Here is a 12087-nt window from a genome sequence, read left to right as displayed (position 1 = left end):
CAATTCAAGGCGTTGAAGGCCACTGTCGACCTGTTGTAGTACCCAACTCATCAGCTATAGTTACACCGGTGGGGATTAATAATCGACCCTTCGAGGTGAGGCCTCAATACTTAGGCCATTTGCCTGAATTCTATGGAAAAAGAACCGAAGAATCATACTTGCACATTGCAAGTTTTGATTCAATTTGCCAGACTATTGGAGGGTCAGGGTTCACAAAAGATGAGGTGAAGCTAATGTTGTTTCAATTTACCCTGAAAGACAAGGCACGCCAATGGTTCGCAACATTACCTCCGGGGAGTATTTACATTTGGCAAGAGATGCAGCAAGTGTTTTTGGAGGAGTACTACACAATGAACAGAACCAGTGAAGCTCGGGATGCAATCAGAGCTTTCCAACAGCATTCAGGGGAACCGTTCCATGAGGCGTTCACAAGGTTTAAGGAGTTGCTGAGGAAATGCCCGCATCATGAAATTCAGACATGGGAATTGATCAAGGCATTCTATGATGGGCTACTTCCAGATGATGTAAGAGATCTTATCGCCATCAGCAATGGTACGTTTCTCACGAACACCGAGGCTGCAGATTGGGCATACTTAGAGAGACAAAGTGCCACTTCGAAAAGACAGGCACAATCTAGCAGGAAGGCAAGATCGAGTTCAGCGAAATCGGTTGATTATGAAGCTGAGGAACGGGTCGAGAAGTTGAGGCATCAAAACTTGTTGCTTGAGCGTCAGCTAGCTCAAATGAACCTTGGAAAAGGGGGTGAAGTTAAAACCGCCAATACGTTTACGGTGTGTACTGAGTGTGGAGAGTTAGGGCATCAAGTCGGAGAATGTGCTGTGTTGGGTGGTCAAACCGATGAAGTGAATCAAATCTATGGTGACCCAATATGATATGAAATCGAATACATATCATCCAGGTTTGCGAAACCACCCCAATTTTAGTTATGGTAATTCTGCTAATCAGTTGAACCCCAATTTTCAGGTACCTAACCAAGGAGGTCAACAGTATCAGAATCGGCAAGGAAATTACTCGCAAGGAGGTTACCAGAATCGGGGTCAATACAATCAACGGCCTCAAGCCAACAACCAACAGCAAAATCAAAGCAATTATCAAGGGAGTTGGAGGAATCCAGGCAACCAGCAAGGTAATTCTTCAGGTGGTGGAGGCGACTCGAATGATTCGAAGCTAGATGCAATCATGTCATTTATGAAGGATATTCAGAAGGATAATGAGGTTAGAGACAAAACTTCGGAAGCAATGCAGAAACAGTTGGGGCAGCTAGCAGAAGATCTAGCTCAGCTGAGAAGAGACCCAGGTAAGTTGCCAAGCACTACCACAGTTAATCCAACACATCAGTCATCTAGCTTAAAGAATGGAAGAAATGTGCACATCAATGCGGTAAGTGTTCGTCCAACTTTTGACACTGGTAGCGTTGAGGTAGCTCCACCATCACAAGTAGTTGAGGAGGTGGTGGAGTATGTTAATACTGAATCGGTTTCTCAACATGATCGGGACCCACCAAGGGATGAAAGGTGGGAAAGCTTTAAACAAGCTAAAATTAATCTACCCTTACTTGATGTGATTAAAGAGAGTCCCGATCATGTTGAGTGTTTGAAAGAGTTAAGTACCCAAAAACGACTTCACAAGTTTCCTAAAAAACTTGATTTGACTACAAACGTGAATGCCGTTTTATTGGGTACTCTTCCCCCCAAACTCCAAGATCCAGGAGCACCCATTATTTCCGTACAAGTGGGTGAATTTAAAATAAAAAGGGCACTGTTGGATCTTGGAGCGTGTGTTAGTATTCTACCAGGGAGTCTGTATGACCAATATGATTTTGGTCCGCTACATAAAGTCAACACCACCATGGTGTTGGCTGATCAGACTCCCATGTGTCCGAGGGGGATTGTAAGGGACGTAATTGTGAAAATAGAAGAGTGTTACTACCCAGGTGACTTCTTAGTTCTTGATTGTGCCACAAGTTCAAAGAACACGCACCCTCCAGTCATTCTGGGTAGACCGTTCTTAGCGACTGCTCATGCAATTATAAACTGCGTTGATGGAAGGGTAAGTATGAAGTTTGGTGATCGCGAATTACGGTTAAATGTGTTTTCAAATGCTACTGATCCTTTTATTTCAGGTGAACGCTCAAAAGTTGAAAATGGTGATGAGAATGTCTCTCCTGCAAAGGAGATTCAAACAAAATATGAATGCTTTTTGGTTGACAGGTTTGAAGTGGCAGGGAGTGAAGCAGTAAGGAAAAAGGAAAGTGTGGCGCATGAGGAGTTTAAAACAGACAAAGGGGAGCGACGAGGGAAGAAGAAGAAAAAGAAACCGCCGGAAGTTGATAATGCAAAAAGGAGGTTAAAGTCAATGTGGAAGACAGTGGACGACTTACTAGAGCATTGGCGGGGTACCTACGTAGAGGCCACGGGACGCAAGCATCCCACTCGACCACCATAAGGGCATATCAGGTACGGTCTGGCTGAAGACCTATAAACTTAGCGCTCTCAGGAGGCAGCCCGAGGATGTAGAGTAGTGTATATATGTTTGGTTTTTGCGTGAGAACTTTTGCAGGTAATCAGGTTATTAATCTCTACGGATGTAATGGTCCAAGTGTGGGGATGTTCGGTGAAATCCCAATACATTCTAGTTGAAATTGCGGAAATTGCACGAATTAGAGTTCAGTCAAAACTGTCCATACTCAATCTCCATTTGGACGGGGATGATCTGCACACTAATTGTAGAGATTGACCCGAGGACTTGTGGACACGGCCGCGAATGAAATGCTATACGGTCGTGGTGGAACATGAAGCATGAGTATTCTACGCTTTAAACCAGGGGAGTCTGTTCCACTTTTATTATTGCATTTTTATTCGTGTTTTTTTGTGGTGTTAAACTTTATGTGTTAGGGAATGTGTTAATTTATTTGTTTTAGGAATGGTCGCTCATGATGTTTGTTAGTTCGTATTACCGGGTTCTGTTTTTAAAACACTATACATTGGGGACAATGTCGCCCAAGTGTGGGGATATTATGGCAACCCGAGAAGGCAAAGGCTTGGGATATAGTTTAAAAGAGGTTGAAAGTGATTGAAAACGATGAAAACTGAAAAATTTGAAAATTTTGAAAATTTTAAAGAATTTCATCGCCTTAGGTAAACTAAATGGATATGAAAACCGAATGTTACAATCACTAATGGGTTCCTTGCCGGTAGTAAACTAACATAGTCCCTTGTCATGGTCGTTCCTTTAAGTTTCATGAGAGTAGGTCCGACAAGTGTTTTTTGGATAAAAGAATTGAAAAGAGATGTCTATTTAAGGGTAACATGTTTTAGATTGCATATGCTACGTGTTGGCAACATTTTTACCCTTCTTTGGTGAGAATTTTGAGCCTGTAGAATGATAGAATGATTTACATAATGACTTTATTTGTTGAGAGCAGGCCATATGTTATTCTGTGTTAGAACTTGTATGATTTGATGCATGCTGAGATTGTGGTTTGACATGTGCACTTAAATGATAAAGGCATTAGGATATCGCTTACACCGTTATGTTTGTTTTGTGTTTACCTAACCATTACCCTTAGTAGCCCTGTTGAGCCTATACACCGTTCATTTGTCCACCTAATATGAATTGTTTGATACCGATCGTGAACGACAAGTTATGAATAACTGAAAAAAGAAAAAAAAAGAAAACAAAAAAAAAGAAAGTTTTGTGAATATTGTGTATGTTTTTGGGTAGAAACCAACCCAAAAGTTTGTTATGTGCAAATAAAGTTGTCACGATTTGGTCGTTTATTGTTCGCCACATAAAAATCTATAAATATAAGCCAAATATCTTCCTACCCTTAGCCTAAGCCCAAAACCGAAAGTCCTTTTGATATGTGCCGTGTTATATGATACAGTGGAGGTATGATTGTTATACAAGCCTATGATTACAGGATTTCATATTTGGTTTTGAGTGATATAAATGCTAGCACATTACACGCTAGTTCAGATATTAAACCGAGAGGAGAGTTTATTGTGAGAGGCGTGTAGCATGTGTTGTAATCCTAAGCATGTTAGTTTTGAATAGACAAGTCTTAAGTTTTATAAATTGCATCACTTGCTTGTCGGACTGTCAATCTCGATTGTGTTAGTCTATGGGACGGGTAAGTGTTGGGACTTAAACGGTTACATCGGTATAGGAGTTTAGAGGTATTGTTACGATGGTGAGTAATTCCGTAACGGTTTGCTTGAGGGCAAGCAAAGGTGAAGTGTGGGGATGTGATAGAAGGGTAAATAACCGTGTTTTAACATGTGTAAATATAAGGTTTTAAGTGTTTATCATCATAAAACATGGTTACTTTGAGTGTGTTTCTATTTGTAGGTACCCAAAGCTTAACGGATGGATATTGAAGCTAAACGGGAGGTTTTCGGGAAGATTTATGAAGGTTAGAAGCTTACACACAAGTTGGGAGTTGAAAAATGCGAAAAATGGTGAGAAACCAGTACTTGGCGCAAGAAGAAACCAGTTTGGCGCAACCTGGTGTCAGTTTGGGCGCAATACAGATGCTAGTCAGTCAGGGGCGCAACCTTGTGCCAGGGGGGGCGCAACCTTGCGCTGACAACAGATAGTCACGCGAAAATTCAGGATTTCACTTTATTTTAAGGTATCTTCAACCCCAAAACGAGATATTCACTAACCCTAGCCGTTTTCTACTTCCCAAGGACGAATTTTGGAGTTCCCAACCTCAATTTTCATCAATCTTTCATGCAATCAAACATCTAAGACAACCAAGAAGATCAAATCATGACTATGAGTGGCTAGATTCTTTTGTGACCACCTCCGGGTGGATGGTTCATGTATGTGAAACTCAAACCTTGTTTATTTAGTTCTTTGGATTGTTTTTCATAACTTGAAGAATACTTGTGGTTTAGTTTTGTTTAAAAGAATTGTGAGTGTTGCAATTATTCATCTTTTACCATTCGCATTCGGTTTTCTTGCATCATGAGTAGTTTGGTTATTGGGTGGGTTCTTAGCACTTATGATTTGGTAATTAAATTGCATAGGTTATTATTAAAAACTTGTCTTTGGTTATCAATCAAACTAAACCGTTAACAAGACCTTTTGGTATCTATCTAATTAAACAGGTTTGGGTGAATCATTGAACCAGAAATCCGGAGGGGGTTGCTTTTCTTTTAAATTGATAACTTTCTTAATTCTTCTCAATCAAAAATCTCAAAAAGCAATCAAAGCAATAGTTTTTCTTAGTTCTAGGTAATCTAGGTTTCTACAATCAACACTAACCACATATTCCCTGTGGAGACGACCCTAATTACCCTTGCTAGTAAAGGTACTTAGGACCAAATTTTTAAACTTGTTTTTGACCGACCTTTCGACATCGATCAATAACTTGCGTTGCTTGAATATCATGGTTTATGCATAATTGTTTGTAGCTTGTTAATCGATAGTGCAATTGCTAGTCTCGATCGTACGTTCTTGGTGCCGTTGGCAATCGAGATATCACGGGAAGGGTTAGGGTTCGTTATTGATTGATTGATCATCGGGAAACAACCTCGCATTAGAATCTGAGTACTTTGTTCCCATTTATCACTTCGATTATGTATGTACGAGTTATGTCTATGTAACTCTTTCTAGTTGAAATTTCACACAATTGTTAAAGGAAACTGAATCCTAAGATGGTCATTGCTCTCCTAATCTGTTAAACAACCAATCTTTATTTGCACTTAGTTATTAATTTAGTTTTCTAAAACAACAATCCAACTCATTGATCTTTATTTTCTGCAAATTAGGTTAATTGTAATTTAATCGCAAAGCTATAAAATCAACACACTTTCCACAAATGGTCTAGTGATTAGTCGAATCAAAGGTAGTTATATGTTGGTAATTATGTGGGCATTAAACCCTTAAAAGGGCACCCTCTGATTCCCACTCTAACTAGTCCAAATGTCGGGTCAAAGTTGCTTAGAAAAAGTCAACAGAATGCTAATTTTCGATTTAATGCATAATTAACAATGTAGATGGCATGTAACCTGTTTTATCACTCACATAACTTGATAATAAGTATTATAACTGGTCTAAGCTTGTTTGATCTGACCATTTACTGTTTTCACCCGATTCGGAACCGAAAGTCGCAAAACTTTGACTTTTGCCTTGACTTCAGTTCTGACCCGATTTGGTATGATTTAGATATGCCTTAGGACACTCTTAGGACCAGGTTACATGATGGTATAATCCTCTGTGGCTGGTTCGTTGTTTGTCCAAGTCGTTTACACATTTCCGTTATATGCTTAAAGTTGACCATAATGCCCTTTTTACCTTAAAACGAGAATTTTGGATATGTGAAAGGACAATAACCTTAGTTACTGATTTCTAAACATGTCCCTAAAATTTCATGTCAATCCGAGGTCTAGAATAGGAGTTATGCTAAATAGCGCAATTAAGAAAACTTTAGTAATTAAACGGCGCAATTAGCATAAAGCCTATCTAAACCCAGATTTCGACACCAAACCTTTTACACACTGATGTAAAATAATATTTTGAGATTTTTAAAGATTTTTAAAGATTTTTAATTATTTTTAACCTGCTCATAACCTGCGGTTATGGCGTTGATTCGGTGAATACCGAATATACCCTTTTCGGACCTAAAATGAGTTCTACATGGTATTTTGACCCGAATCCAATTGCTACTGATTTCATATAATAAATAAAGTATTTTGAACTTTATAACCTGATCAGAAAACTCAGATTTCCTGTATAACCCGGAAATCTCTTTTACAATCTTTAAAATGACCAAAATACCCCTACGTGGCGTATATTGGGATTAAACTCGTTATGGGCATAATGGAAGGTATTCCACTGATATCACAACCTCTTTAGAGCATATTAACTTAGGAAACCTGTTTAGGACTCTTACAGTTACCCGTTACGCCATTTACACGTTCGGTTCGGTTTATGTAACTAGTTTACATAAATTAGCCGAAACGGGTCAAACCTTGTCGTTTTTATCTCAAAATCCAGAATGTGATTGGATTACCCATATTAAACAAGTCTTCAAACTTGTCGGGTCTAAATCACATTTTACTCCGGTCTTCGCTTAATCGTGCGTTCGAACCGTATCTTTTCGTTAAAAACTAACCGGTCTAAGCTTAAGCTCAATCAAAGACCCGTTAGGATTCTAATAGGTTATTATAAACCTTCGTTCCAGAATAGGAGACCCGGTAAAAGCTACTTGCATTAGCTGTTTGAGAATTATACTTGCAAAGGTAAATACTTTTAACTTTTTTTCCCTATACGGGCTTGGGGTACGATATATAGAATACCGCTTGGTCGGGCATTTGACCTTAACCGATTAGTGGTTAAGTATTATCAAGATGACCCGTTAAAAATTTGATTTGTTTGCTTAAAGCCTTTGGGGGGTTAATGACCATGTCCCGGATATCCCTAGCATCATCTTACGAGATGGCCACGACCTAAGCACGGGGTGTAGGCGTACACCTGACAGCTGCATATGAAAAATGGTAACCCACTTAAGGATTAACCTTGTGGGTATTATACATGTGGTGTGTCTATTAGTCTTTAACCCGGTCTACGGAACGGGCTACTGAACGCAAAGAAACATGTAATTCGTTTACAAGTATTATATTAAAATAATTATTTCAAGTTATAAAAGTTTGTGCCACGTGCATTTAAATCAATTTTATTAAACATTTTACAAACGTGTCGGTTGAATGTATTTACCAGTGTAAACTGACTTATTTTCCTAAAAGGTTAACTGCAGGTACTAAACGAACTAGGCTGGCTTCCTCCTAGAGTCCACAATAAGTCTCGCAAGCTTGGACGTGAAACTGTTGAACAATATTCCTATTTATTTTTGGATACCCTGTGGATTATTTTCAACTATTTGTGATACATGATATTACAATTATATTCAGTTGAAATATATCTATCTTTTGCTTCCGCTGTGCATTTATATATTGAGTTGTTTGACTGTATTGTTGCCAACTACGTCACGGTAATCCCCCACCGGGCCCACCGGTGAAACGTGAGGAAATCGGGGTGTGACAGGTTGGTATCAGAGCCAACGTTGAGTGAATTAAACACTATCCTTATGTGTTTAATCTCAATGACACAATTACACATACTCGAGTCTAGACAAGAACATAGGACGAATTCGAATGGTTGTTCTAGTTTGTCCTTTATTGTTTGTTGTTGATTTAAAATTGTTTAAGCAGGAATATGCCACCAGCAATCAGAAGAGGAGGAAGAGGCAAGGGCCCAATCACTACCCACAATGATCACGAGGCCGGACCTTCACACATGCGAGCTCCTTCCAGCACAAGGAGTGACGAACCTCGGATGAACAGGAGGAACCTCTTTGAGCCCGCTAGACGGTCTACCTCACACAGTTAGACACCTTCATACCGTCACTCTTTTAGGCCGAACTCAGAAAACGAACCCGATAACCCTCAACCTTCATTTATACCTCTCCAGCGTTCTGCTTCGCACCGTTCTTTTGGCGACCCTACTCCTGTCTTTCAGGGCCGATTCAACCCGGCAAACTTTATCCAAGACAGTTATCAGGCGAGGTTCAACCAGTGTGAGTGGTACTTTACACCCTCTCACCATTTATCACCTCATGAGCAGCAACAACAGCAGCAGCAGGATCCTTCCGAGGATTCGCGTTTCGTGGCAGTTACGCCACCGCCTCCACCGCCACCAGTTCATCAAACACCTCCAGATCCGCCAAGGCGTAGGAGATCAGGCGCGCGGATGTCCACCCGAGGAGGGGATTTTCACTTTAGCACCCCTCGCCACTCAAGTGGAAGTCATTTTCCGCCACTGCCTGAAGACCCACAAATGGGTGGACCTTCTAACCACCCTGCAGAGGTGAATTCTGCACCAGTTGCACCACCTCCTCCACCATTTGGTTATGATAACCCAATACCTACGTACGCCGGTTCCACAGCGTATAACCCGTTTGAGCAGCCAGCTCACACTCACTACAACTATATGGGTGGCGACCCATACATGGAAGCGGCGGCAAACTACCACGCCCTTCATCCTGAAGTACCTTATGAAACACCTTGGGGAATGGGATACTCAACTCATGGGTACCTAATACCTGCTAGACCTCTGGCTCAGCACTTATCGCAGCAGCCGCGTTTTTCCCCACCGGAACAGGAAGAAATCCTCCACCGCTTAAATAGGGTGGAACGAGACTTTGAGCAAGAGTGTAAGAACAATCGTGGATTCCTCAAAGGCCTAGCAAACCTGTTAAAAGGGAAGAAGAAGAAGAAGCGAGATCATTAGTCTCTATACGTACTATTGTATTTCCTACTTTAATCAAGTCCCTGTGTGGACATTTATTTGTTTTAGTCCCTGCGTGGACAATTATTGTGTGTTTAGTCCCTGCGTGGGCTTATCTTTCAGTCCCTGTGACGACATCTATCCTAGTATTTGGTCCCTGCGAGGACTTGTTTTCTGTATAACCTCTGCGTAGGCATTTCGTCTTTTAAAATTCCCGTTTAGGGCAGTGTGTAACTTTTTATATGTATTGGAATGTTAAGTTTATAATTTTTGTCTTTGTCATTATATGCATAATTATATGAAATAAATAAATCAAAATCATTCCTTTTAAATTAATCTGCCTACCAATTATTAAATAAAGAATCTTAATAGTGTAACCTAGCCTGATGTCATTATAAGACCCGGCCAAGATGGTAAGACCTGATTAAAAGATTCTGATTCTGGTTAACCTCTGTAAACATGTTAACACTCCTGACTGCTTGATTCGTTAAAATCACCCGTGTCATTTTACGCAAGGATCCTTCTAAGGATTCCAAAACCTAATTTAACGATTTATAAATCATGGGTATCATCAAATAAGATGATCATTTATCAAACGTCCATTAGTGATGTAGTACCTACGGGCCATACTCATTGTCATATAAGACAAAAGACAGTTGTAGTCTATGACTCCCTGTCAGAAAGGTAAAGAACTAGGTTCAAACCTGCGTGCCTTGATTCTCTGAAATCCTGGCTTATAATATAAATTGTCCCTGTGACTAGGCTTTTGTGCCACTAACAACATTGTTTGTAATTAGGATAAGTTACATTAAAATCCTAAATAAATGTGAGTAACAAATCAACCAAATATGGTCTATGTTAACCATGGTTAATGAATTGCCATAAAAGACAATTCCATAATAAACTCCCGAATAAAACTGTTGTCATTATCTTATGTGGCAGCTCAAGATTTCAATGGCTGACTCGGACGAGATTAATAGTCATCCAAAGGAGAATGAGAATGATAACGCCCGAATTAATATAACGGGTGCTGAATTGAAAGCATTAGTAGACAACGCTGTTACAACGGCCTTAGAACGGCAGTATGAGGAATATAGCGGGTCTCGAAGTAGGACGCTATCCGCACCGCATTCTAAGTCCAAGACTCATTCCGAGGCACATAGCAAGCCTCCCTCCAAGAAGGAAGAACCAAAGAAAGATGATGATCGTCACTCTTCGAACCACCATAGTGTTCCGTCTCAAAGGGTCGTGCTGAACCACGGATCCCGTGATAAGGGTTGCTCCTACAAGTACTTCGTTTCATGCAAGCCCCGGGATTTTACAGGGGAGAAAGGAGCGGTAGACTGCATGACATGGTTAGATGAGATGGATATGGTGGTTGATATCAGCGGGTGTGCTGAAAAGGATGTTGTGAAGTTCGTGTCACAATCATTCAAGGGTGAGGCCTTGGCCTGGTGGAGGTCATTGATCCAAGCCTCTGGAAAAGTTGCTTTATACAACATGTCTTGGGAGCAATTTGTTGCTCTTATCAAAGAAAATTACTGCCCTCAGCACGAGGTTGAAAAGATAGAGTCTGATTTTCTATCTCTGGTCATGAAGAACCTGGATTGCCAGGCGTACCTCACAAGTTTCAACACCCTGTCCAGATTGGTTCCATACCTAGTGACCCCGGAACCCAAGAGGATCGCACTTTTCATTGGGGGTTTGGCCCCAGAAATCAAGGCTAGTGTGAAAGCCTCCCGGCCAGCTACATTCAGGTCAGTAGCTTATATATCCTTATCCCTCACACTGGATGCGATCAGGCTGAGATCGCTGAGGAACAAGGATACCGAGAAGAGAAAGCATGATGATGACGACAACTCTTGTCGATCAAACAAGAAGCACCGTGGAAGCAATGACCACAAGAAAGGATCTGGATCAAGGAAAGATGGGCATCAGTCTGGGGATAAGCCCAAGTGTAAGACTTGCCAGAAATACCATTATGGGAAATGCAGACTTGACTCCAAATCCCAGTCTCAGGCGGGTCGTTGTGGGATTTGCAAATCCACGGAGCATAAGACCCTCGAGTGTAAGAAACTGAAAGACGCAACGTGTTACAATTGCAATGAGAAGGGGCACATTAAGATAAACTGCCCAAAGTATGCAAAGAAAGCGGGCGAAGGAAAGAAGACTAACGCTAGAGTCTTCAGAATGGACGCCAAGGAGGCTATGCAGGATGACAACATGATCACAGGTACCTTTCTTATAAATGATGTCTATGCAAGAATACTATTTGATTCAGGAGCTGATAAATCATTTGTAGACAATAAGTTTTGTAAATTGCTGAATTTACCTGTTAAGACCTTAAGTGTGAAATATGAGGTGGAACTAGCTGATGGCACCTTAGAAACCGCCTCAACCATTTTAGAGGGGTGTTTCATATCCATTAAGGACCACTCTTTTCCGTTGTCCCTACTTCCTTTGAAGTTAGCCGAATTCGACATAGTTTTGGGTATGGACTGGTTATCTCGTAACCAGGCACAGATTGTCTGTAATAAGAAGCAAGTAGTGCTCAAGAATCCGTCTGGTGAGTCACTTACCGTTCAGGGAGATACCTGGTATGGACTACCGGAGCAAGTATCTATGCTCAAGGCCTCTCAGTGTCTGAAGAAAGGTTGTGTCATCTACATGGCACAAGTAACTATCGATGAGCTGAAACCCAAAATTGAAGATATCCCTGTTATTTCGGAATATCCTGAAGTCTTTCCGGAGGAACTACCTGGTTTACCACCA

The 12087-nt window shown here is 40.8% G+C and overlaps 1 protein-coding gene across 1 annotated transcript; it reads left to right on the top strand.

Annotated features, from left to right (window-relative positions):
• The first annotated feature begins 894 nt into the window (after window positions 1-894).
• LOC118482712 lies at window positions 895-2466 on the top strand. Its single transcript, XM_035978339.1, has one exon. The coding sequence runs from the start codon at window positions 895-897 to the stop codon at window positions 2464-2466; it is 1572 nt and encodes a 523-aa protein (XP_035834232.1).
• Window positions 2467-12087: the final 9621 nt, after the last annotated feature.

This window comes from Helianthus annuus, chromosome 10 (genome assembly GCF_002127325.2).
Source record: "Helianthus annuus cultivar XRQ/B chromosome 10, HanXRQr2.0-SUNRISE, whole genome shotgun sequence".
Taxonomy (NCBI): Eukaryota; Viridiplantae; Streptophyta; class Magnoliopsida; order Asterales; family Asteraceae; genus Helianthus; species Helianthus annuus.
The sequence above is the reverse complement of the archived record's forward strand: the minus strand, read 5'-3'. Positions and strand labels throughout refer to the sequence as shown.

What these genes read in the sequence shown, in the direction of transcription:
- LOC118482712 (XM_035978339.1), top strand. Translation starts at nt 895, where the DNA reads ATGAAATCGAATACATATCATCCAGGTTTGCGAAACCACCCCAATTTT.